The sequence below is a fragment of the Ranitomeya imitator genome, chromosome 1 (genome assembly GCF_032444005.1).
Source record: "Ranitomeya imitator isolate aRanImi1 chromosome 1, aRanImi1.pri, whole genome shotgun sequence".
NCBI lineage: Eukaryota > Metazoa > Chordata > Amphibia > Anura > Dendrobatidae > Ranitomeya > Ranitomeya imitator.
In genome coordinates this window covers 1,117,811,628-1,117,838,735 of record NC_091282.1, presented here as the reverse complement: position 1 = coordinate 1,117,838,735, position 27,108 = coordinate 1,117,811,628, and the positions used below count along the sequence as shown (strand labels likewise).

General features: G+C 40.7%; 1 protein-coding gene across 2 annotated transcripts in view; it reads right to left on the bottom strand.

Annotated features, from left to right (window-relative positions):
- Window positions 1–15,619: 15,619 nt before the first annotated feature.
- The window catches only part of MSR1 (macrophage scavenger receptor 1), a 95,137-nt gene continuing 83,648 nt past the window's right edge, over window positions 15,620–27,108 (bottom strand). The window contains exons 9-10 of one of the 2 annotated variants that reach the window (XM_069744423.1): window positions 21,422–21,610; window positions 15,620–16,399 (exon numbers count right to left, since the gene is read on the bottom strand). In XM_069744423.1, the coding sequence (XP_069600524.1) occupies window positions 16,266–16,399; window positions 21,422–21,610 (323 nt within the window). In that variant the 3' untranslated portion in view covers window positions 15,620–16,265. The remainder of the gene's footprint in view (window positions 16,400–21,421; window positions 21,611–27,108) is intronic. The other variant, XM_069744424.1, reaches the window with a different exon arrangement.

The window sequence follows — 27,108 nt, the reverse complement described above, 5'->3', positions numbered from 1 at the left end:
ATCAGCAGACGCATTAGGGGGATGCTCATGCTTATTATGGCGTTGTCTGCACTAACCAGCCGTGTGCATTCCTCAAAACACTGAAGGACTTGACACATGTCTTGAATCTTCGACCACTGCACACCTGACAACTCCATGTCTGCCATCCTACTGCCTGCCCCTCCCACAAAAACATAACAGCCCGCCCCTGTTCACACAGTCTCTGAAGCATGTGCAGTGTTGAGTTCCACCTTGTTGCAACGTCTATGATTAGGCGATGCTGGGGAAGGTTCAAAGAACGCTGATAGGTCTGCATACGGCTGGAGTGTACGGGCGAACGGCGGATATGTGAGCAAAGTCCACGCACTTTGAGGAGCAGGTCGGATAACCCCGGATAACTTTTCAGGAAGCACTGCACCACCAGGTTTAAGGTGTGAGCCAGGCAAGGAATGTGTTTCAGTTGGGAAAGGGAGATGGCAGCCATGAAATTCCTTCCGTTATCACTCACTACCTTGCCTGCCTCAAGATCTACAGTGCCCAGCCACGACTGCGTTTCTTTCTGCAAGAACTCGGACAGAACTTCCGCGGTGTGTCTGTTGTCGCCCAAACACTTCATAGCCAATACAGCCTGCTGACGTTTGCCAGTAGCTGCCCCATAATGGGAGACCTGGTGTGCAACAGTGGCAGCTGCGGATGGAGTGGTTGTGCGACTGCGGTCTGTGGACGAGCTCTCGCTTCTGCAGGAGGACGAAGAGGAGGAGGAGGGGGTGCGAACGGCTACAGCCAATTGTTTCCTAGACCGTGGGCTAGGCAGAACTGTCCCAAACTTGCTGTCCCCTGTGGACCCTGCATCCACCACATTTACCCAGTGTGCCGTGATGGACACGTAACGTCCCTGACCATGCCTACTGGTCCATGCATCTGTTGTCAGGTGCACCTTTGTGCTCACAGATTGCCTGAGTGCATGGACTATGCGCTCTTTAACATGCTGGTGGAGGGCTGGGATGGCTTTTCTGGAAAAAAAGTGTCGACTGGGTAGCTCGTAGCGTGGTACAGCGTAGTCCATCAGGGCTTTGAAAGCTTCGCTTTCAACTAACCGGTAGGGCATCATCTCTAACGAGATTAGTCTAGCTATGTGTGCGTTCAAACCCTGTGTACGCGGATGCGAGGCTAAGTACTTCCTTTTTCTAACCATAGTCTCATGTAGGGTGAGCTGGACTGGAGAGCTGGAGATCGTGGAACTAGCGGGGGTGCCGGTGGACATGGCAGACTGAGAGACGGTGGGAGATGGTATTGTTGCCACCGGTGCCCTAGATGCAGTGTTTCCTACTACGAAACTGGTGATTCCCTGACCCTGACTGCTTTGGCCTGGCAAAGAAACCTGCACAGATACTGCAGGTGGTGCGAAAAATGGTGGCCCTACACTGCCGGAAGGGATGTTGCGTTGCTGACTAGCTTCATTGGCCGAGGGTGCTACAACCTTAAGGGACGTTTGGTAGTTAGTCCAGGCTTGCAAATGCATGGTGGTTAAATGTCTATGCATGCAACTTGTATTGAGACTTTTCAGATTCTGTCCTCTGCTTAAGGTAGTTGAACATTTTTGACAGATGACTTTGCGCTGATCAATTGGATGTTGTTTAAAAAAATGCCAGCCTGCACTCTTTCTAGCATCGGATACCTTTTCAGGCATTGCAGACTGAGCTTTAACCGGATGGCCACGCTGTCCTCCAACAGGTTTTGGCTTTGCCACGCGTTTTGGGCAAGATACGGGCCCGGCAGATGGAACCTGTTGCGATGTTGATGCCTGCTGCGGCCCCTCCTCCTCCGCTTCAGAACTGCTGCCGCCTGCACCCTGTTCCCCCAATGGCTGCCAATCGGGGTCAAGAACTGGGTCATCTATTACCTCTTCTTGTAGCTCGTGTGCAACTTCGTCTGTGTCACCGTGTCGGTCGGTGGTATAGCGTTCGTGATGGGGCAACATAGTCTCATCAGGGTCTGATTCTTGATCAGCACCCTGCGAGGGCAATGTTGTGGTCTGAGTCAAAGGACCAGCATAGTAGTCTGGCTGTGGCTGTGCATCAGTGCACTCCATGTCAGATTCAACTTGTAATGGGCATGGACTGTTAACTGTTTCACTTTCTAAGCCAGGGACGGTATGTGTAAAGAGCTCCATGGAGTAACCCGTTGTGTCGCCTGCTGCATTCTTCTCTGTTGTTGTTTTTGCTGAAGAGGACAAGGAAGCGACTTGTCCCTGACCATGAACATCCACTAACGACGCGCTGCTTTGACATTTACCAGTTTCACGAGAGGAGGCAAAAGAGCTAGAGGCTGAGTCAGCAAGATAAGCCAAAACTTGCTCTTGCTGCTCCGGCTTTAAAAGCGGTTTTCCTACTCCCAGAAAAGTGAGCATTCGAGGCCTTGTGTAGCCAGACGACGAACCTGGCTCCACAGCTCCAGACTTAGGTGCAATATTTTTTTTCCCACGACCAGCTGATGCTCCACCACTACCACTACCCTCATTACCAGCTGACAATCAACGCCCCCGGCCACGACCTCTTCCACCATACTTCCTCTTTGTTTTAAAAACGTAAACAAACTAACGGTATTTGTTGCTGTCACACAAATTACACGGTGAGCTATAACTTCAGTATGATTTAGCTACCCCTTTACAGGTGAGTGAGACCACAACGAAAATCAGGCACAATGTTACACACTCTGTTGTTGGTGGCAACAAATGAGAGAGATGCCACACACGCAGGACTGTCACTGAAGCACAAATGTAAATATTAATCTCCCACTGATTTGATTTTTTTTTTTTTTTAAGGGAGACTTTAGGAAAAAAAATAATAGAATAAAATGATTTTTTCAGGAAGAATTTAGAAACCAAATAAAATAAAATGATTTTTTCAGGGAGAATTTAGAAAACAAATAAAACAAAAAAAGGCTTTCTATGGCCCACTGAGTGAGAGATGACGCACACAGGAGTCAGGAGTGGCACACAAGCCCAGAGGCCAATATTTATCTCCCACTGATTGATGTAGTGATTTTTTCAGGTAGATTTTGGAACCCAAATCAAGCTAAAAAAAATAATAGGCTTTCTATGGCCCACAATTGGAGAGAGAGAGAGAGAGATGGCACACCCAGGAGTCAAGACTGGCACACAAGCAGAAAGGGCAATATTAATCTCCCACTGATTTGTTTTTTTGTTTTTTTTTCAGGGAGACTTTAGGAAAAAAAAAAATAGAATAAAATGATTTTTTCAGGAAGAATTTAGAAACCAAATAAAATAAAATGATTTTTTCAGGGAGAATTTAGAAAACAAATAAAACAAAAAAAGGCTTTCTATGGCCCACTGAGTGAGAGATGACGCACACAGGAGTCAGGAGTGGCACACAAGCCCAGAGGCCAATATTTATCTCCCACTGATTGATGTAGTGATTTTTTCAGGTAGATTTTGGAACCCAAATCAAGCTAAAAAAAATAATAGGCTTTCTATGGCCCACAATTGGAGAGAGAGAGAGAGATGGCACACCCAGGAGTCAAGACTGGCACACAAGCAGAAAGGGCAATATTAATCTCCCACTGATTTGTTTTTTGTTTTTGTTTTTCAGGGAGACTTTAGGAAAAAAAAATAGAATAAAATGATTTTTTCAGGAAGAATTTAGAAACCAAATAAAATAAAATGATTTTTTCAGGGAGAATTTAGAAAACAAATAAAACAAAAAAAGGCTTTCTATGGCCCACTGAGTGAGAGATGACGCACACAGGAGTCAGGAGTGGCACACAAGCCCAGAGGCCAATATTTATCTCCCACTGATTGATGTAGTGATTTTTTCAGGTAGATTTTGGAACCCAAATCAAGCTAAAAAAATAATGGGCTTTCTATGGCCCACAATTGGAGAGAGAGAGAGAGATGGCACACCGAGGAGTCAAGACTGGCACACAAGCAGAAAGGGCAATATTAATCTCCCACTGATTTGTTTTTTTTTGTTGTTTTTTTCAGGGAGACTTTAGGAAAAAAAAATATAGAATAAAATGATTTTTTTCAGGAAGAATTTAGAAACCAAAGAAAATAAAATGATTTTTTCAGGGAGAATTTAGAAAACAAATAAAACAAAAAAAGGCTTTCTATGGCCCACTGAGTGAGAGATGACGCACACAGGAGTCAGGAGTGGCACACAAGCCCAGAGGCCAATATTTATCTCCCACTGATTGATGTAGTGATTTTTTCAGGTAGATTTTGGAACCCAAATCAAGCTAAAAAAAATAATAGGCTTTCTATGGCCCACAATTGGAGAGAGAGAGAGATGGCACACCCAGGAGTCAAGACTGGCACACAAGCAGAAAGGGCAATATTAATCTCCCACTGATTTGTTTTTTTTGTTTTTTTTTTCAGGGAGATTTTAGGAAAAAAAAAATAGAATAAAATGATTTTTTCAGGAAGAATTTAGAAACCAAATAAAATAAAATGATTTTTTCAGGGAGAATTTAGAAAACAAATAAAACAAAAAAAGGCTTTCTATGGCCCACTGAGTGAGAGATGACGCACACAGGAGTCAGGAGTGGCACACAAGCCCAGAGGCCAATATTTATCTCCCACTTTTTTTTTTTTGTTCCAGGGAAAATTTATAAACCCAATAAAAAAAATAATAAATAGGCTTTCTATGGCCCACTATCTGAGAGACAGAGAGAGATGGCACGCTTAGGACTGGCACACAAGCCCAAAGGCCAATATTAATCTCCCTTTTTTTTTTAAGGGAGAATTTATAAAACCAAAAAAAAAAAAATAAATAGGCTTTCTATGGCCCACTATTTGTGAGAGAGATGGCACGCTCAGGACTGGCACACAAGCCCAGAGGCCAATATTAATCTCCCACTTTTTTTTTTTTTTCCAGGGAAAATTTATAAACCCAATAAAAAAAAAAATAAATAAATAGGCTTTCTATGGCCCACTATCTGAGAGAGAGAGATGGCACGCTTAGGACTGGCACGCAAGCCCAAAGGCCAATATTAATCTCCCACTGATTGATTTATTGATTTTTTCAGGTAGAATTTAGAACCCAAATAAAGCAAAAAAAAAAAAAAAAAGGGCTTTCTATGGCCCACTGAGTGAGTGATGATGCACACAGTAGTCAGGAGTGGCACACAAGCCCTGAGGCCAATATTTTTCTCCCACTGATTGATGTAGTGATTTTTTCAGGTAGATTTTAGAACCAAAATCAAGCAAAAAAATAAATAGGCTTTCTATGGCCCACTGACTGAGTGATGATGCACACAGGAGTCAAGAGTGGCACACAAGCCCTGAGGCCAATATTTTTCTCCCACTGATTGATGTAGTGATTTTTTCAGGTAGATTTTATAACCCAAATCAAGCAAAAAAATAAATAGGCTTTCTATGGCCCACTGAGTGCGAGATGACACAGACAGGGATGGCACTCTAGCAGAAATGTCAATCTTAATCTCCCACAAAAAAAAAAAAAAAAACAGGGAGTGTCCTTCAATTACTATCTCCCTGCAGTAATCTCAGCCAGGTATGGCAGGCAGCAATAAGGAGTGGACTGATGCACAAATTAAATAAAAAGTGTGTACAAACCAAAAAGATAGCTGTGCAGAAAGGAAGGAACAAGAGGATTTGTGCTTTGAAAAAAGCAGTTGGTTTGCACAGCGGCGTACACACAGCAATGCAGCTATCAGGGAGCCTTCTAGGGCAGCCCAATGAGCTACAGCGCTGAGGGGGAAAAAAAAAAATGTAGCTTCCACTGTCCCTGCACACCGAAGGTGGTGTTGGGCAGTGGAAATCGCTACAGCACAAGCGGTTTGGTGGTTAATGGACCCTGCCTAACGCTATCCCTGCTTCTGACGAAGCGGCAGCAACCTCTCCCTAAGCTCAGATCAGCAGCAGTAACATGGCGGTCGGCGGGAACGCCCCTTTATAGCCCCTGTGACGCCGCAGACAGCAAGCCAATCACTGCAATGCCCTTCTCTAAGATGGTGGGGACCAGGACCTATGTCATCACGCTGCCCACACTCTGCGTTTACCTTCATTGGCTGAGAAATGGCGCTTTTCGCGTCATTGAAACGCGACTTTGGCGCGAAAGTCGCGTACCGCATGGCCGACCCCGCACAGGGGTCGGATCGGGTTTCATGAAACCCGACTTTGCCAAAAGTCGGCGACTTTTGAAAATGAACGACCCGTTTCACTCAACCCTAGTTGCGAGTATTATGTGTGGTGCCTTTTGAGTATGTGCAAGTTTTGTGTGAGGCAACTTTTGCATGTGTTGCAACTTTTGTGCATGTGGCAATTTTTCCGCGTGTGCCGAGTTTTTCATGAGGAGAATTTTGCGCTTGTGGCGAGTTTTGCAAGAGCCTAGTTTTTGCATGTGGCGAGTTCTGCGCGTGGCGAGTTTTGAGTGGCGACTTTTGTGTTTTGACTTTTATGTGGCGAGGTTGGTGTATTTGTGGTGAAATGTGTGCTGAGGGTAATGTGTGTTCAAGCACGTGGTAGTGTGTGGCGCATTTTGTGTGTGTTCATATCCCCGTGTGTGGTGAGTATCCCATGTCGAGGCCCCACCTTAGCAACTGTACGGTATATACTCTTTGGCGCCATCGCTCTCATTCTTTAAGTCCCCCTTGTTCACATCTGGCAGCTGTCAATTTGCCTCCTACACTTTTCCTTTCATTTTTTCCCATTATGTAGATAGGGGCAAAATTGTTTGGTGAATTGGAAAGCGCGGGGTTAAAATTTCACCTCACAACATAGCCTATGACGCTCTCGGGGTCCAGACGTGTGACTGTGCAAAATTTTGTGGCTGTAGCTGCGACGCTTCCAACACTTTTCCTTTCACTTTTTCCCCATTATGTAGATAGGGGCAAAATTGTTTGGTGAATTGGAACGCGCGGGGTTAAAATTTCACCTCACAACAAAGCCTATGACGCTCTCAGGGTCCCGACGTGTGACTGTGCAAAATTTTGTTTCTGTAGCTGCGACGCCTCTAACACTTTTCCTTTCACTTTTTTCCCCATTATGTAGATAGGGGCAAAATTGTTTGGTGAATTGGAAAGCGCGGGGTTAATATTTCACCTCACAACGTAGCCTATGACGCTCTCAGGGTCCAGACGTGTGACTGTGCAAAATTTTGTTGCTGTAGCTGCGACGCTTCCAACACTTTTCCTTTCACTTTTTTCCCCATTATGTAGATAGGGGCAAAATTGTTTGGTGAATTGGAACACGCGGGGTTAAAATTTCGCCTCACAATATAGCCTATGACGCTCTCGGAGTCCAGACGTGTGACTGTGCAAAATTTTGTGGCTGTAGCTGCGACGCCTCCAACACTTTTCCTTTCACTTTTTCCCCATTATGTAGATAGGGGCAAAATTGTTTGGTGAATTGGAACGCGCGGGGTTAATATTTCACCTCACAACATAGCCTATGACGCTCTCAGGGTCCAGACGTGTGACTGTGCAAAATTTTGTGGCTGTAGCTGCGACGCCTCCAACACTTTTCCTTTCACTTTTTCCCCATTATGTAGATAGGGGCAAAATTGTTTGGTGAATTGGAACGCGCGGGGTTAAAATTTCGCCTCACAACATAGCCTATGACGCTCTCGGGGTCCAGACGTGTGACTGTGCAAAATTTTGTGGCTGTAGCTGCGACGGTGCAGATGCCAATCCCGGACATACACACATACACACACACACACACACACATTCAGCTTTATATAGTAGATGAAAAGCCAGGCAGTAGTTGCTGCAGTGAACGTCATTATCAGACAGTGCTGCATTTCATGAATATACACCGTAGCCAGCTCACTGCAGACAAACTAGCAATAGATCTATTATATCCTTATCATATTCTAGTGCATGGTGGTTAATGACCACTCTACTCTATACCACCAGTTAAGTTTCAATTAATAGGAGAAATGTTTTTCATATTTCTACTGTTTGAAACTGGAATGTGTCTTATAGTTAAAAAAAAAATGGTATATCTGTGTTGCTATGCCCCTGCATTTGTGGCTAGATAATGTGGGGCGTCTGTCCTGTGGGTGCACATATGGTATTTGCAGTCCACCTAATACAATAGTAAGGACATTGGTAATAGGCACTTAGTGGTGTGAATGACACCCCATGCAAGCCTGTGTGCATTTGGAATATTAGGTAGCCACCCCACAGATGTTTAATGGGTTAGTAAATGGTTGTTTCATTAATATTTGGCACCAATGCTGCCCGCACCTTTATCATGGGGGCGCCTGCTGCATTCTATCGTGCATTTGTGTCAGGCTATGGTATTGTATTTACTTACATAGGTTACCTCACAAGGTACGAAGTGACACATGGAAAGTTATAATAAAAATATTTTTATCTTTATTGAAACAATATTTTAAAATCACATAACATTAAAAGACAGGATGGTGGAAAAACTGGTTGGAACTGAAAAAGAATCAGGGTGTTGTGACCCAACGGATTTTTTGTATATAAAGTTATATGCAATTTATCTGCACTTATATAGTATCCCTATAAGGAGATTATGTGGACTTGCATGTAGGTGGACATAAAAGAACGTCTCAAAAAAAGACCCCTTAGCAGTCCAATATCCAATTGAAGGGTAAAAAGAAAAGAAATAAGCAGCAGAATATAGCAGTACTCTCACATCAGGAAATGCGTATGTTGAAAAACAGCTTGTGTCATAATCATATAAAAGTGGTGACCTGAATATGGGAACAATGTCTATTCATATGAGGCAGGAAACAAAGGGGGGCATAAATGCCAAACTATTTTAGAGAATGGTCACTAGGTGGCAATGGAGTATTAAATCAAGAAAAAATGGAGCATAAGATGCAGATCAAATGAATAACCACAAAAAAAGCCGAACAATAAGTTGTTAGGCATTACCTGGAAGTGAGGGAAATGAAACCAGATGTGGAGGGACTGGGTCACATCCTGCGCCCGTCGAGCGCCGTTTCGCCTTGCAGCTTCTTCAAACAAGAGGGGCGTACTTGAGTGTCATTCTTCCTTGCCTCTTTGTTCTATGTTCATCTCATAGAGGCCTTAAGTTGCATTTACACTACAAGACAATGGTGAAGGAGTGTTGTTAAAAAAGCTTGTTTCGCAATAACTTTGCAGTGTAAAAATACTGCTGATTACCTCATAAACGTGTAAAACACTCAAAATGCAGTGCAAAGTATCATCGTTCTCAGTGGTGCATCATCTTGTGTAAACTTGATTCACACTGCCAAGAACCATGGCAGCCTATGTGCCCTGAACAATCTATTGCAGATCACCCATTAAGACAAACGCGTTTTGACTCGAGAAACACGTTGGTCACAAACGCTTCATAATGTGTATTTTGCTGTGATGTTTTATTTATAATGGTGGATTATCTCTCTTGAATTTTTTTTTTTAATATGGCGAAATAAAAGCTATTTTTTAATGAAAACTGTTCCCACGGATACTGCTGTAATTTGTTCATCTTTTGCATTAGGGTTAAAGCTCCAGTTTTCTGTTAGAACTCAATACTCTTTGCTTTTCTTCAATCAACTAGTTTCTCGAGCAGTTCCTGACCATTAAATTCCATATATTGCATTTGCTGTAAAGCATACAGTATACACCTTGCTGACGGGAACATGATTTGTTCCTAAAATTTAGCCATTCTTGAGAAGTTCTTAAAATTAAAAAAACATTTTGCAAAATAATAAATAGAATAATTCTATTCTAGAGACTTACATACAATTAGTAAACTTAAAATTCAATTTTTGAATGATTCAGTGTCGGAAAATGCAGTTGGATTGCCTGTAATCTTACAAGAATGTGGTTGTATTAAATGCAAAGTTAGATTTGCTAAATTAGATACACTTATTTGTTTTTTTACTAATCTAGCATGGCTTACTGTTATTCATAGTGTAACATTGATCATCATGTGATGCCAGCTGAAATTTACTCATTGAAAGCAATGTCAGTTTCTAATTGTTTATTGAGCACCACATTTCACACAGGGTTCCAAGAAAGACATCAGTTGCCACATTATACATATATCAAATCTACATGTTTTATTTTTTTAACAGCCTTTGGCTCAATCTCAAGCCATCGCAACTTGATGGATGAATTCTCTATAGAAAGATTGATTTTGTGCAAGCCTTCATAGGTCCACCAGGGTTTTTTCCTGGTTATCTTGATAGTATCAAGCCAGAGGGTAACTGGACTTCCTTTTGGCCTTGTGCCTTCTATTCTTACGACCATCATTTCCTTCTAAAGTGTCTTTGTACGATGTGTCCAAAGTAGGCAATTCATAACTTGGTGATCCATACCTTGATTTGTTCTGATGTGATTTGTTCCAAATTTGTTCTTCTAGCCAACCGGAAATTTGACAAAAATTTTGAAAATGTTGAAATTTTCAAACTTTGAATTCTTAAATCAGAGAGTTATGTTACACAAAATAGTTAATGAATACCTATTTCCACATGTCTATTTTACAATAGCGCAATTTTTAAAGTAAATGTTTTTTGTCAGGAAATTATAAGGGTTCAAAGTTGACCACTGATTTTTCCTTTTTCCAACAAAATTTACTAAACCATTTTTTTTAGGGACCACATCACATTTGAAGTGAATTTGAGGGGTCTATAAGAGAGGACATACTAAAAGTGACACAATTCTAAAAACTGCACCCCTCAAGTTGCTCAAAACCACATTCAAAAAGTGTATTAATCCTTCACGTGTTTCACAGGAATTAATGGCATGTGAAAGGAAAAATTAGCATTTAACTTTTTTAGCTAAAATTTAAATTTAAACCCCATTCTTTTTATTTTGGCAAGTGTAACAGGAAGAAATGAACAAATTTGTAGTGCAATTTCTCCTAAACATGCTGATACCACATATATGCGCATGTCAGGGCTCGGAAGGGAAGGAGCGCCATTTGACTTTTTTAATGTAAAATTTGCTGGAATAATTGATGCCATGTCGCATTTGGAGAGCCCCTGATGTAACTAAACAGTGTAAAACTCTATAAGTGACCCCATTTTGGAAACTATACCCCTCAAGGAAATTATCTAGATGTGTAGTCAGCAATTTTAAGCCAAAAGTGCTTGGCGGAAGTTTATAATGTAGAGCTATGAAAATAAAAAATCACGTTTTTTTTCCAAAAAATGATCTTTTAGCCCCCAATTTTTTACTTTCACAAGACTAACAGGAGAAATTGGACCCCAAAAGTTGTTGTGCAATTTCTCCTCAGTATGCTGATGTTACAGAACTCCCAGCACCAAGAATATGTTATGCAGTATATATTATGTATAATAGGTTCCATGTGAAATGCATCAGTCCACAGGCTGCGCCCCTGGGCAGAGGGGACACGACATTCCCCTTTTGTCCTCCCCCACCTTTGTAATTCCCACAGTAAATATCAGCAGGCTCCGGCCCCCTGCGGCTATTGTAATGTATGTCTGGCCTGCTTTTTCTATTGGCCTGCCCTGTGTATCTGTGCTATATATTCTGTGTGCTGTGAATAAAGTGTGTTCTTTTAGACTGGAAATATGTGGAGTAGCAGTCAGCTTTTATATGCTCTCACGTAATCAAGGAATTCCAGCCAGCGTCCTTCATTCAGAATCCAGCAAAAGCAGAGTGGACCTCCTGAAACACGGGGTGTTACTGAAAGAGGTAACCCAGCTTGGTAGACCCCGTTACAGCTGATACCCCATATGTGGGGGAAAATCACTGTTTGGATGCACTGCAGAGCTCAGAATGGAATGAGCACCATTTGACTTTTTAAACACAAAATTGGCTGGATTTGAAAGCGGACGCCATGTCACATTTGAAGAGCCCCTGATGTGCCTTAACAGTGGAAACCCCAAAAAAGTGACCCCATTTTGGAAACTAGAACCTTCAAGGAAATTATCTAGATGTTTGGTGAGCAGTTTGAACCCCCAAGTACTTTGCAGAAGTTTATAACGTAGAGCCGTGAAAATAAAAAAATCACATTTTTTCCCACAAAAATGATCTTTTAGCCCAAAATTTTTAGAATGCAGTGTCGCATTAACTCCTTCATGACTGGAGATATTTTCATTTTTGCATTTTTGTTTTTTGCTCCCCTTCTTCCCAAAGCCATAACTTTTATTTTCAGGTCAAAATCGCCTTGTGAGGGCTCGTTGTGAGGGCACCATTGGTTTTAACATATTGTGAACTGGAAAACGAGAAAAAAATTCCAACAGTTGTTTTTTGCTTTGTTTTTGCCATGTTCACTAAATGCTAAACCTGACCTGCCATTATGATTCTACAGGTCATTAAGAGTTCATAGATACCAAACATGTCTAAGTTCTTTTTTATTTAAGTGGTGAAAAAAAATCCTAAATTTGATTTTGGGTGAAGGCTTTTTTTTTGCTCGCCAAGCTGATGTTTTTATTGATACCATTTTGGTGTACATATGATCTTTTGATCGCCTGTTATTGCATTTTATTGCAATGTAGTGGCAACGGAAAAAAGTCATTCTGGCATTTTGAATTTTTTTCTTGCTACGCCATCTACCGATCGGGTTAATTCTTTTTTATATTGATAGATATGGTGATTCTGAACACGATGATATCAAATATGTGTATGTTTGACTTTTTTTATTGTTTTATTTTGAATGGGGCAAAAGTGGGGTGATTTGAACTTTTATATTTTTTTATTTTTTTAATATTTTTAAAACCTTTTTTTTCTTTTTGCATGCTTCAATAGTCTCCATGGGAGACTGGAAGTTGCAGTTGTCTGATCATCTAAGATACACACTGGTGATCATCAGATTGCCTGTATGTAGCTGAAATTCTCACTTGTTATGAGCGCCGACCAATGGGCGACGCTCATAGCAATCCAGCTATGACAACCATAGCGGTCTGCTGGAGACCTCTGGTTGTCATGCCAACCCATTGGTGATTCGCAATCATGGGCAGCACGGTGGCTCAATGGTTAGCACTGCAGCGTTGCAGCACTGGGGTCCTGGGATCCTTGGGCAGAAAACATCTGCAAGGAGTTTGTATGTTCTCCATCTGTTTGCATGGGTTTCCTATGAGTACTCCAGTTTCCTCCCACATTCCAAAGACGTACTGGTAGGGATTCTAGGCTGCCAGCCATAATGGGGATAGTGTCAGTAATGTTTGTAAATAGCTGTGGAAATAATGTCGCCATATAAGTGAGTAAATTAAATAAATAAAATGTGATGGGGGTCACCGATGGGCGGGATTTCTGGTGCCCTTTCGGCAAGCGTGAGTTAAATTACAAAAGTATTACAAAATTACAAGTAAATTACAAAAAATAAATTGAAAAGTATCCTCTGCAGTTTGGAGCACGGATAGCAATTCTACCACTACACAATAGTATGAACAAGGAAGGATGAATCCATCCCAATGGATAAGCGGATAAGCAGTATTCTTTTATTCAAGTAAGTACAAACCAAAGGAAATATGGTAAACATTCATCTTAGAGTGGTGAAACCATCTACGCATTTCAGCTGCTTGTAGCGCCCTTAATCATGAAGACTTCTTGAGCTGGATTCATCCTTCCTTGTTCAGCCATGTCTAACTCCTCACTTTACTTTGAACAATGCCATGTCCCCGTGTTTTGTTCTGTATAACATACTCCATTTCTATGGCTTTGTTTGCTTCTTAAATCAAAGTAAAAAGATAGATACATTTTGTCCATAATAACAAAACAGCTTCCTGGCTTCAACATGTGTAAAACAATTAAATTGTTGAACACCGACTTTTCAAGGACTCATTGCGTTGCCTGCTGCCCCGCTGTGTCGGATTGCACATCCTAGGTAACAAGTTTTGCCAAATCACTGCTTTCAAATTATTTCACTCTAATCTAACTGCTGTGTTTTATAATCCTGGGTAACATTGAAAGGCATTTTGCTTTACTAATGATATTAAATAGCTTAATGATTTCAAATTGTTATAAAACTATTAGTCCAGGACAATGACTAAGTGGTTGGTGAAGCTTGAAAAAATTAAATCTTACTTTTCGGCTAGAGCCTCTGCATTTTCCTTTTACATTGGAACTACATTGTATAAATAGAGGTCAAACAAAATGGTAGCGGTTAGAAGGAAAATGTTAATTTTATTTTTAAATTATTACATTTTTCTACTAAAATATATTTATTAAGCTTCCTTCAGACTGTTGCTTTTGTAATCTGTGTTTAATCATTTTGTTTCCAGTTTGAAATACAGTGCAAATGTAAACTAATAGAGTTAATTACGTGCCCAGATTTTTTCATCTGTTTTTTTTTAAATCTCAGCATTTGCTACTTCCACCCATTTTGCACATAGAATATGCTCACATGTTCATTGAAGTCTAGAGAGAGGGCTGAAAATGAGTACTCCAGTTTCCTCCCACATCCCAAAGACGTACTGGTAGAGATTCTAGGCTGCCAGATCCCAATGATCAGGATTCCATCGGGATCTAACAATCTAAAAAACTATTTTTCCCAATAGGAAATAATAGCAGTAATTGCAAATATTGGTGCAAACACTGATGGAATACTGTTGCATTCTGCTTCATTATATGTCTATAATGTGGATTCACATTTTTACATATACAGTAATTTTATGTTTATCGGATTTAAGTTGAATTTAAACTACAAGATAATTGTGAATGAGTGTTCTTCAAAATATTGTGAAACAAGAATTTTTAAGTGTAAACAGGCTACTAATCACCCAATGAACTCTCAAAACTCTCAAAACACAGCATCATCCTGGATAAACTGGACTCCCATGGCCAAGAACCATGGCAGTCTATGTGCACTGAACAATGTATTCACTCAGTGTGCATTGTTTTTTTTGGAGTGCCTGTAAACAGGCATTTAAACAACCAATGATTGGTAAAGGTTAAAGCTCAACTTTTGTGTCATAACTGGTGACTTCTTGCTTTCCTTCTCACAACCATAGACTAAAAGGAAATCTGTCAGCAGGATTTTACCCTCCAAACTATTTATATACACTTGTAACTCTTTCACAGACAAGTCCAGCAATATCTTTACAGTGCCAGTCTGTTCCTCCATTACTGAGAAATCAGTGTTTGAATTGATATGAAAATGAGGCTGTAGATCTGAAACCTCTGCCACTCCAGCTCCATTCTCCGCCCAGCACCGCCTCCACATACTTGACTGACGCTCCATTGCCTGAACTCATACAGCATAAAAGTTGTCAGTCAAGTATGAGGAGGCAGTGTTGCTTGGGGAATAGAGCTGGAGTGACAGAGTCTTCAGATCTTCTGTATCATTTGCGTATAAAATTCAAATGCTGATCTCGCAGTAATGGAGGAGCTATAATGGTATAGCTGATTTTATGTTTGAAATAGCTACATATACTGTAAATAGGGGAATCATCAAATCCTGCTGACAGATTCTTTTTTTTAAAGCTATGTACACTTTTGTATCTTTTTTATTTTCTTTGCACGCAATATGTAAAAAATTGTAATTAAACTATTAAATGTACTTAATAGTTTTGCATCTGTAGCCCAAGTTAGTCAGTGTCTTTAAGTGTCATTACAGGATGCTGTTTTTTTGACGGCTCAGTTTAAGTTTGTTATGATCTGAATTGAGCTTAGATGGACTGTCATTATTTACGCTAAGCATTCAGCTGCTTTTAATGTATTTTAATGCATGCAAGCTGCAGAAATAAAACAGTTTTAAAAGCATTGCTTTATTTTTTACATAACATACAGAATACAAAAAAATGCAAGTATACCAATTGCCTCTATATTAGAAAATTTTGTCTGATTATAGCTGAAAGAGCGCAAACAAAACGTCAGTGCTTCGGTTTCCAATCACTTCTATCTACAAGATATTAACAATTCAAGTTGGAAAAAAATGTTTTTTTTTCTATATTACTTGACAAGCATTTACAGAAATTTTATGAATGAGCCAACATTGACCAAAACTGAAAATAGCTGCAATGGAACATTAGTAATAAATCAGAACATTTTCAAGTGGCATTTTGATAAAAAAAAATGTAATGTTATGCAAAGTCTGTGTTTAATTAATTAATACCATGCATTCTGACTCTTCAACCATAAATCACAGCTCCTCACAAACATTTATACACAAAATTAGCAATTTCTCCAATTTTGTAAATTTTATAATGAGTGAAGGTGCAATTACTTCATTGCCGCACCATTTCTCTGTAACCATTTAAAAGCATATTGATGCAGTAAATTGGTCAGCATCGATTTGTAATTTGTAAATTTGCAGTCTATCTATCTATTACTGACTGGAAATTATATCAGTTGCTAAAACAAAAAATAAATGTTGATAAAAAAGATATATATGTTTATACAGAGCATATGACTCCAACATCTTCTCGATGAGTGCAGTCTGTTAACCCCCAGCCTTTAAATTTACAGTCTTTGATAGACCTTTCAGTTCCAAGACATTGAACATCATCCATCCATATTCTGCCATATCCTGTAAAAAGAAACGGTTATTCAGTTACTCAGGCAAGGAAATTACAACACGGCATTCATATCAGCTAGTGCAAATCAAAATATTTCCACAAACAATCATATGGTATGCAAACTATGGAGGCTGACCCTGTGGCTGATTGGGGGTTACTTAAAAAAAATGTGCGGCAGCGTTTGTTAGTCTAATGCGATTTGCTATTGAGTGGAAAGAATTTGGGTAGAGCTCTAGTCTACAATGGGGCTATCTAGTTAGCTAACACGTGCCAATTTGGCTAAGGGAAACAGACACATGGCCCAATTCATCAAAGTGATTATGCCAGAATTCTGGAGTAAACCGCTTTTGGCATTTTCACGCTAGTTTTGTCCAGCTAAACCAAAATGGGCAGAGCTGGAGAAAGACTCGGTGGAATGGGAGTATGAAGCCACAGCACTTTTTACTCATGATGGGCTGTGGTGTACCTTATGCCAGTAAGATTTGAGGAAAGATGCATAAAGATGCACACTACTTTTTAGATGTGCCTGATACATTATGTGGCGTGTTCCTCTTAATGAATGAGGTGCCTCTGATTACAACACACCCCCTTATTTAGACAGGCATGAACAAAACCAGTCCCAGTGTTATTTTTTCAGTAACAAGACCTGTAATAACTAGTTTCCTATTCAGTTGTTTTGCATTAATATTTTTAACATTACATAACATTTTGTGTGGATTTACAACACACAGCAATGCCCCTTGTGATCATGTATAAATTTGAATTGCCCCCAAAATTTGATCTGCTAGCCCCTTTCTCATTTTTTCATTTGCCAGTCAAATGATGTCACATCCTCTTTGACCAATGACCACCAAGTCTTTTCAGACCCGCATAGCTTTCTCTTCAACAATAATTGAAATAAGAGCCTCGAAGAGATCAAGACAGGACGAAACCAGAAGTAGTTATTAAAGATGACTCCCAGATAGTAATGTGCATTGAGCTAAAAGTTATGTTCCACATTTATAGGGTACAGAAAAAATATATACTTGTACGATGTTAGCCAGTAGATAGAAAAGTATTGAAATTTGAGAGTCATCAGTAGTGTTGAGCATTCCGATACCGCAAGTATCGGGTATCGGCCGATATTTGCGGTATCAGAATTCCGATACCGAGTTCCGATATTTTTGTGATATCGGGAATCGGTATCCGGATTATAATTCATGTGTAAAATAAAGAATAAAAATAAAAAATATTGATATACTTACCCTCGGACGCACCCTGGTTGTCACCGCTGCAACCGCCATGCTTCCGTTCCTAAGAATGAGCGCGTTAAGGACCTTCGATGACGTCGCGGCTTGTGATTGGTCGCGTGAGCAGTCACATGACCGCTCAGCGACCAATCACAAGTCGCGACGTCATCGAAGGTCCTTAACGCGCTCATTCTTAAGAAGGGAAGCATGGCGGTTGCAGCGGTGACAACCCTGGCGCGTCCGAGGGTAAGTATATCAATATTTTTTATTTTTATTCTTTATTTTACACATGAATATGGATCCCAGGGCCTGAAGGAGAGTTTCTTCTCCTTCAGACCATGGGAACCATAGAGGATACCTTCCGATATTTGTGTCCCATTGACTTGTATTGGTATCGGATATCGGTATCGGCGATATCTGATATTTTTCGGATATCGGACGATACCATCCGATACCGATACTTTCAAATATCAGACGGTATCACTCAACACTAGTCATCAGTGGTTGATACATTTTCATGGCTAACTGTAAAGATGGTAACAAATAGCAAGATTTCCAGACTACTCATGTCTCTTCATCAGGCATAATATGATGCAAAGACTAAAGAATCACATATTTATACACAACAGGGTATAGAATAGTGCAGTAAAGAGACAAGTGATATGAAGCAGATCTATCAGTATGGAAAGGGGTGAAACAGTTGTGGCAGTAAATATTGGAGCAGTTCCTAGATAAGGAGTGTGAAAGCTTTATTGTCCTCTGAGGTCTAGTCTAGTGTTGTGATGCCCCAGGATAACTGGTTAGCACATTGCTTAATTGATATAAAAAGACATGAGACACATTCATTCCTGCTCAAATCTGTCAAAAGGTCATGAATCTGTCAAAGGTCATTCTAAGTTTGTTTCCCACACTCTTCTGTGTCTATGAGATTTGAAGTTAACTTTCAGTACCACCAATTTCATGTCCATGATGTTGTGGTCAGGAATACAAAAATGTTTTGCTATGGGTAGATCTATTCTTTGATCTTTATTTGTGTGGCGATGATAATTTATCCTTGTTCTAAGCTTTGGTCCAGCTTATTTGGGTTTTTTTCTGATGAACTTTGACACGTGTTTTCATCATGTGTCTATTTGGTGACATCATTTGAACGCCTACCACTATAAATGTAACCGCACTGTGTTGTAAGTCTATGCTTTATTTTGTCCTGATGAAGAAGTCTATAGCACTTTGAAATGCGTTGACTGATTAAAGAATATCCGCCTGTCTGGACTTGGATCTATTATAAGGGTATGCCAGCAGTACATATTATTCACAAATCCTCCTTATTTGTGTCCCATCAGTGATGGCATTGGGTGTTTCGGGACTTGTGTGATGTTGTTTTGACACATGAGCCCTGCAGCCAATAAGTTTCCCTATCACCTCATTCAGATGAAATAGAAATTTTGGAGAAGTCAGAGGACAGCAGCAGCTATCAATTTTTTCTGATGTCAGCTTTGTCTGAAGGGAGTGATAGGAAAATGACTGCTGATTGACTGCAGGGCTCATGCGGCATAACAGCGTCACATGTGCCCTAGGAGAGCCAGTGCCATCACAGTTGACACTGGAGGTGAGTATAGATGTTATTTTACAAAGGGAAACAGAATATATAGTAGCAATTGAGAAGGGGTTGTCCGAGTAGTGGACTACCCCCTTAATGAAGAAAGCACTGGAGTATGATGTGCCTAATTCATTAAAGGGTTGATGATCTATCCTAATGATATCAGATCCATGGGCTTCTGACACCTGTCAACAGCACTGATCAGCTATTCTCAGTGACAATGGCAGCTGGATGTTCGCTTTTGCAGAGCAGTGCAGCACAGCTCCATCATCTGTGCAGGGAACATGGCAAAGTATTGCAGATTCACTTCCATTCATTCAAAATGGAGTACCTGTCAGCAGTTACTACACAGTTGATGGCGCTGTGCTGCTTTACAACTGCCAACATCCGTCCGCTACCAGCACAGTGACATATACTGCACACAACCCTGAAACACTGGGTGTATACCGCACAGAGCCCTGACACACTGGGTGTATATCGCACACAGCCCTGACACACTGGCCGTAAACTGCACACAGCATTGACATACTGCTCATATACTGCATACAGCACTCACACACTGCTCATGTACCGCACACAGCCCAGAGACATTAGCCGTGTACCACACACTGCCCTGACACACTGGCCGTATGCTGCTCACAGCCCTGACACACTGGCCGTATGCTGCTCACAGCCCTGACACACTGGCCGTATCCTGCTCACAGCCCTGACAGCACTGGCCGTATGCTGCTCACAGCCCTGACACACTGGCCGTATGCTGCTCACAGCCCTGACACACTGGCCGTATGCTGCTCACAGCCCTGACACACTGGCCGTATGCTGCTCACAGCCCTGACACACTAGCTGCATACCATACACAGCCATGACACACTAGCTGTAAATTAAAGACAGTACTCACACACTGCTCATATACTGCACATAGCACTCACACACACACTCACGCTCGTATACACAGTCAACCCTCGCACAATGGCCGTCTCCTCTACACGGCACGCATATTCTGGCCATACTGTCTACTCCATTGTCTCAGTCTACCACCCTAACCGTATCCTGCTAATGACTTAAAAACTAAAATCCTCAATAATCCGAACCTCCCATTCCCATCTCCAAGACCTCTCACATGCTGCGCCAATTCGTTGGAATGGACTACCAGGACCATTCAATTAATTTCCAATACCAACAGTTTTAAGCGTGGCCTAAAATCCTAATTTGATGGCACCATATCAATGTCATCAGCTTTGGTTCATCAGGATGCAGTGGTTGAGAGTGTGTGACTTCAAAGGACTCTCCTGGCTATTTCATCAAGAAAAAAAAGGGGGACCAGAAGAAACGATCATTAAGAGGGCACCAAGTATGGTAACTATACATTTGCCATGTGCAGTCAAATTGTACATTTTAACTGGAGGGTCACTTTAAAAACTATTTGCAGAGCAACAGAACTTAATTTTAGTTGCAACCTGACAGATTTATTAACCAAATGTCTTTTGCATTAAACAGATTTTAATGATTAATACATTATATAATGGATGTTACTAGTGATCTTTTTATCTGATTTAAAGGGTTAGGTCCATCTTCCCATCTTTGTCTTCCTCCCGACTTGCTGGTTGCTGGGTGGTCATGCACTCCTGCTTAGGTGACAGTTCAGACCAGTAGCATCATCATGTAACTGGCCTAAACTGGCTGCATTCACAATGCTGCTACACTGCAGATCTACTTCCACAGCATAAAAATTACAGTGGGACTGGAGAGTAGTAGCTGGAATTATGAACAAACCACATTCTCCAGTGTCACCAGTGGCCTCAGAGCAGTGCTTGCAAGCTCACTAGTTTGTAAGCTCTATGCATGTCTTTGGTTGATCCCCCTTGGCATGGAGCAATGAAAACAAAGAATAAAAGAAGAAGGGATACAAAACTGAAAGGTAAGAAGATGGGAATAAAGTCTGTAAAGCGCTGTGTAATTAATGGTGCTGTCTAAATGAGTAGAATAAATAAATGCCATTATTTATTCTATATAAATACCATTTAACCAACCAAGTTATAGCCAAGCAGAAGCATCATTATCATTATTTTATTATATTTCATTGAGTGAAGATAAATCCATCTTAAGTTTGCTCTAGTGATGGGTTCAGATAAAAAAAAACATTTTTTGTCTTACAAACATTATCATAAGAATAACAAATGAACAAAAAAATTTTAACATAAAATTACCTGAACCAAATCTATTTGGGACAACGTAAATAGACTGTCCATATCCCAGCATCCTGCACACCACATTACCATCCAGTAAGTCAAAATGATCATCACATACTGTACCCCACTGTCCATAGTGATAAACTTCAACTCTTCCTTCATTAGGCTTTGTCCCACCAACAAGTCGTACATATGGATCTGTGTAATCTGTGTACCAGATAATCTGCTTTATTAGATGTTCATACAAATACACCTACATTTCTAGCTTATAAGCATATATAGTCACATAAGTATACAGTGGGGAAATAAGTATTTGATCCTTTGCTGATTTTGTTTGCCCACTGACAAAGACATGAACAGTCTATAATTTTAAGGGTAGTATAACATTGAGAGATAGGATATCAAACATAAAATCTGGAAAACCACATTGTATAAATTATATAAATGTATTTACATTTTGCATTGAGAAATAAGTATTTTATCCATTATGTTATACAGGAAAAACAAATATCTTTGTACCGTATTAGTCAGTAGATAGAAAAATATTAAAATTTGAAAATCATCAGTGGTTCATACCTTCTAATGGTTAACTGAAAAGATGGTAAAAAAATTGCAAGCTTTCCAGACTACTCAGGTCTCCACATCAGGCATAGAATAACACAAAATCTGAAGAATCATATATTTATACACAAGACCCAGGATTAAAAGTTAAGAAGAGTAAAGTGAAACAGAACAATCATTATGAGAAGGGGAGAAACAGCAGTGGCCGTAAATATTGTAACAGTTCATAGATAAGGAGTATAAAAGTTTTATTGTCCAATGACAGGACAGTTAGCCATTAAAAGGTATCAACCTCTGAGGACTCTCAAATTTTAACGTTATGTTATATACAGTTACATCCATATATATTTGGACAGAGACAACATTTTTCTCATTTTGGTTATAGACATTACCACAATGAATTTTAAACAAAACAATTCAGATGCAGTTGAAGTTCAGACTATCAGCTTTTATTTGAGGGTATCCACATTAAAATTGGATGAAGGGTTTAGGGGTTTCCGCTCCTTAACATGTGCCACCCTGTTTTCAAAGGGACCAAAAGTAATTGGACAGATTACAGAATATACTCGAGTATAAACCAACCCGAGTATAAGCCGACCCCCCTAATTTTGCCACAAAAACTGGGAAAACTTAATGACTCGAGTATAAGCCTAGGGTGGGAAATGCAGCAGCTACCAGTAAATGTCAAAAGTAAAAATAGATACCAAAAAAAGTAAAATTAATTGAGACATCAGTAGGTTAAGTGTTTTTGAATATCCATATTGAATCAGGAGCCCCATATAATGCTCCATAAAGTTTTTGATGGCCCCATAAGATGCTCCATATTAAAATATGCCCCATATAATCCTGCATAAAGGTTAATAATGGCCCCATAAGATGCCCCATAGACACATTTGCCCAATATAATGCTGCACAATTGCTGATTATGGCACCAAAGGATGCTCCATAAAGATATTTGCCCCATATAGTGCTGCACAAATGTTGATCATGGCCCCATACAGACACTTGCCCCATATAGACACTTGCCCCATATAGTGCTGCACAAACGTTATGGCCCCATACAGACACTTGCCTCATATAGTGCTGCACAAACATTATGGCCCCATACAGACACTTGCCCCATATAGTGCTGCACAAACGTTATGGCCCCATACAGACACTTGCCCTGCACAAACGTTATGGCCCCATACAGTGCTGCACAAACGTTATGGCCCCATATAGTGCTGCACAAACGTTATGGCCCCATATAATGCTGCACAAACATTATGGCCCCATAGATGTTCCTTTCAGGCACTTGCCCCATTTGCTGTTGCTGCGATAAAAAAGTAAAAAAATCACATACTCACCTCTCCGTCGCTCAGGCCCTCGGCATTTTCAATATTCACCTGCTCCTCATTCTGGCGCCGCTCCATCTTCAGTGTCTCCTGCACTGACGTTCAGGCAAAGGGTGCGCACTAACCACGTCACCGCGCCCTCTGACCGGAGCGTCACTGCTAAAGACGGAGCGGTGCCAAAACGAGGAGCAGGTAAATATCACCCAGCGCTCCCCTCCCCGTTATACACACCTGCTCCTGGCGCGGTGCCTGCACGTCTGTTCCCTGGCGCTGGCAGCTTCTTCTTGTACTGAGTGGTTACCGCTCATTACAGTAATGAATATGCGGCTCCACCTCTATAAGAGGTGGAGCCGCATATTCATTACTGTAATGAGCGGTACCATGTGACCGCTCAGTACAGGAAGAAGCTGTCAGTGCCGAGGAAAAGACGTGCAGGGACCTGCCAGGAGTAGGTGAGTATAATTAGACAGCCCCCACTCCCCCTCCACTGCCAACCCCTGGGTATGACTCGAGTATAAGCCGAGAGGGGGACTTTCAGCCCCCAAAAAATGGACTGAAAATCTCGGCTTATACTCGAGTATATACAAAATAATTTTAAATAAAATGTTCATTTTTAGTACTTGGTTGAAAAACCTTTGTTTGCAATGATTGCCTAAAGTCTTGAACTCATGGACATCATCAGACGCCGTGTTTCCTCCTTTTTGATGCTCTGCCAGGCCTTCACTGCGAAGGTTTTCAGTTGCTGTTTGTTTGTGGGCCTTTCTGTCTGAAGTTTAGTCTTTAACAAGTGAAATGCATGCTCAATTGGGTTGAGATCAGGTGACTGACTTGGCCATTCAAGAATATTCCACTTCTTTGCTTTAATAAACTCCTGGGTTGCTTTGGCTTTATGTTTTCAGTCATTGTCCATCTGTAGTATGAAACGACGACCAATCAGTTTGGCTGCATTTGGCTGAAACTGAGCACACCGTATGGCTTTGAATACCTCAGAATTAATTTGGCTACTTCTGTTCTGTGTCACATCATCAATAAACACTAGTGACCCAGTGCCACTGGCAGCCATGGATGTACAAGCCATCACACTGCCTCCACCGTGTTTTACAGATGATGTGGTATGCTTTGGATCATGAGCTGTACCACGCCTTCGCCATACTTTTCTCTTTCCATCACTCTGGTAAAGGTTGATCTTGGTTTCATCTGTCCAAAGAATGTTCTTCCAGAACTGTGCTGGCTTTTTTAGATTTTTTTAGCATAGTCCAGTCTAGCCTTTTTATTCTTGATGCTTATGAGTGGCTTGCACCGTGCAGTGAACCCTCTGTATTTACTTTCATGCAGTCTTCACTTTATGGTAGATTTGGATATTGATACGCCGACCTCCTGGAGAGTGTTGTTCACTTGGTTGGCTGTTGTGAAGGGGTTTCTCTTCACCATGGAGATTATTCTGCGATCATCCACCATTGTTGTCTTCCGTGGGCGCCCAGGTCTTTTTGCATTGATGAGTTCACCAGTGCTTTCTTTCTTTCTCAGGATGTACCAAACTGTACATTTTGCCACTCCTAATATTGTAGCAATTTCTCGGATGTTTTTTTTTCTGTTTTCGCAGCTTAAGGATGGCTTGTTTCACCTGCATGGAGAGCTCCTTTGACCGCATGTTTACTTCATAGCTAAACCTTCCAAATGCAAGCACCACACCTCAAATCAGCTCCAATCCTTGTATCTGCTTAATTGAGAATGACATAACAAAGGGATTGCCCACACCTGTCCATGAAATAGCCTTGGAGTCAATTGTCCAATTACTTTTGGTGCCTTTAAAAACAGGGTGGCACATGTTAAGGAGCTGAAATTCCTAAACTCTTTATCCAATTTTAATGTGGATACCCTCAAATGAAAGCTGAAAGTCTGAACTTCAACTGCATCTGAATAGTTTTGTTTAAAATTCATTGTGGTAATATCTATAACCAAAATTAGAAAAATGTTGTCTCTGTCCAAATATATATGGACCTAACTGTGCATGTTTATTTCATTTGTGTGAACAAAAAAACAGAGAAAAAAGTCAACTTGGACATAATTTCACACAAAACTCCAAAAATTATCTGGACAAAATTGTTGGTACGCTCAGCTTAACCCCTTCATGACCCGAGTTTTTTTTCAGTTTTGCATTTTTGTTTTTTGCTCCCCTTCTTCTCAGAGTCATAACTTTTTTATTTGTCTGCTAATATGGCCATGTGAAGGCTCACTTTTTGCGGGATGAGTTGTACTTTTGAATTACATCACTGGTTTTACCATGACGTGTACTAGAAAACAGGAAAAAAAAACAAGTGCGGTGAAATTGCAAAAAAAGTGCAATCCCACACTGGTTTTTGTTTAGCTTTTTTGCTGGGTTCGCTAAATGCTAAAACTGACCTGCCATTATGATTTTCCAGGTCATTATGAGTTCATAGACACCAAACATGTCTAGGTTCTTTTTTATCTAAGTGGTGAACAAAAATTCCAAACTTTGCTAAAAAAAAAAATTCCCCATTTTATGATACCTATAGTGTCCCAATTTTTCATGATCTTGGGTTGGGTGAGGGCTTATTTTTTGCGCGATGAGCTGATGTTTTTAATTATACCATTTTGGTGCAGATATGATCTTTTGGTCACCCGTTATTGCATTTTAATGCAATGTCGCAGCACCCAAAAACACGTAATTCTGGCGTTTTGACTTTTTTCTCGCTATGCCATATAGCGATCAGGCTAATATTTTTTTATTGATAGATCAGGTGATTCTGAATGCGGCAATACCAAATATGTGTATGTTTGATTTTATTTTTATTGTTTTATTTTGAATGGGACAAAAGGGGGTTGATTTGAACTGTTATTTTTTGTATTATTTTTTATATTTTTAAACACTTTTTTAAACTTTTGCCATGCTTCAATAGTCTTCATAGGAGACTAGAAGCTGGCACAACTCGATCGGCTCTGCTACATAGAGGTGATGGTCAGATCGCCTCTATAAAGTAGAATTGCTGACTTGCTATGAGCGCCGACCACTGGGTGGCGCTCACAGCAATCCAGTAGTGAGAAACATAGAGGTCTCCAGGAGACCTCGGGTTGTCATGCCTACACACTGGTGACCCGCGATCACATGACCTGGGTCATCATGTGCATATTTCCAGCACGATTGCCAGAAGTGCTATTTAAATGCCGCTATTAGCGTTTGACAGCGGCATTTATCTAGTTAATAGCCGCTGGTGGATCGCAAGTCCACTTGCGTCTCCTGCAGGCACATGTCAGGTGCTCAAAACAACTGACATGTCCCCAGAAAGATGTGGGCTCACCCCCGGAGACCACATCAAAGGGAGGGATACTGACATCGGCATACTATTACGCCCGATGTCAGTAAGGGGTTAATATTTGGTTGAACACCCTTTGGAATAAATAACTGCAATCAATCGCTTCCTTTATCCATTAAAAAGCTTCTTAAAGCTCTCAACTGGAATTTTTGATCACTCATCTTTTGCAAATCTCTCCAGGTCTCTTATGTTTTAAAAGTGCCTTTTCCCAACAGCAATTTTAAGATCTCTCTGCAGGCGTTCAATGGGATTTAGATCTTTACTCATTGTTGGCCACTTCAGTACTCTCCAGCACTTTGTTTCCATCCATTTATGTATGCTTCTTGAAGTATGTTTGGGGTCTTTGTTCTGCTGGAAGACCTATGACCTAAGATGCAAACCCAGCTTTCTGACACTGGGTACTACATTGCGACCCAAAATCCTTTGGTAATCTTCCGATTTCATCATGCCTTGCACACAGTCAAGGCACCCTATG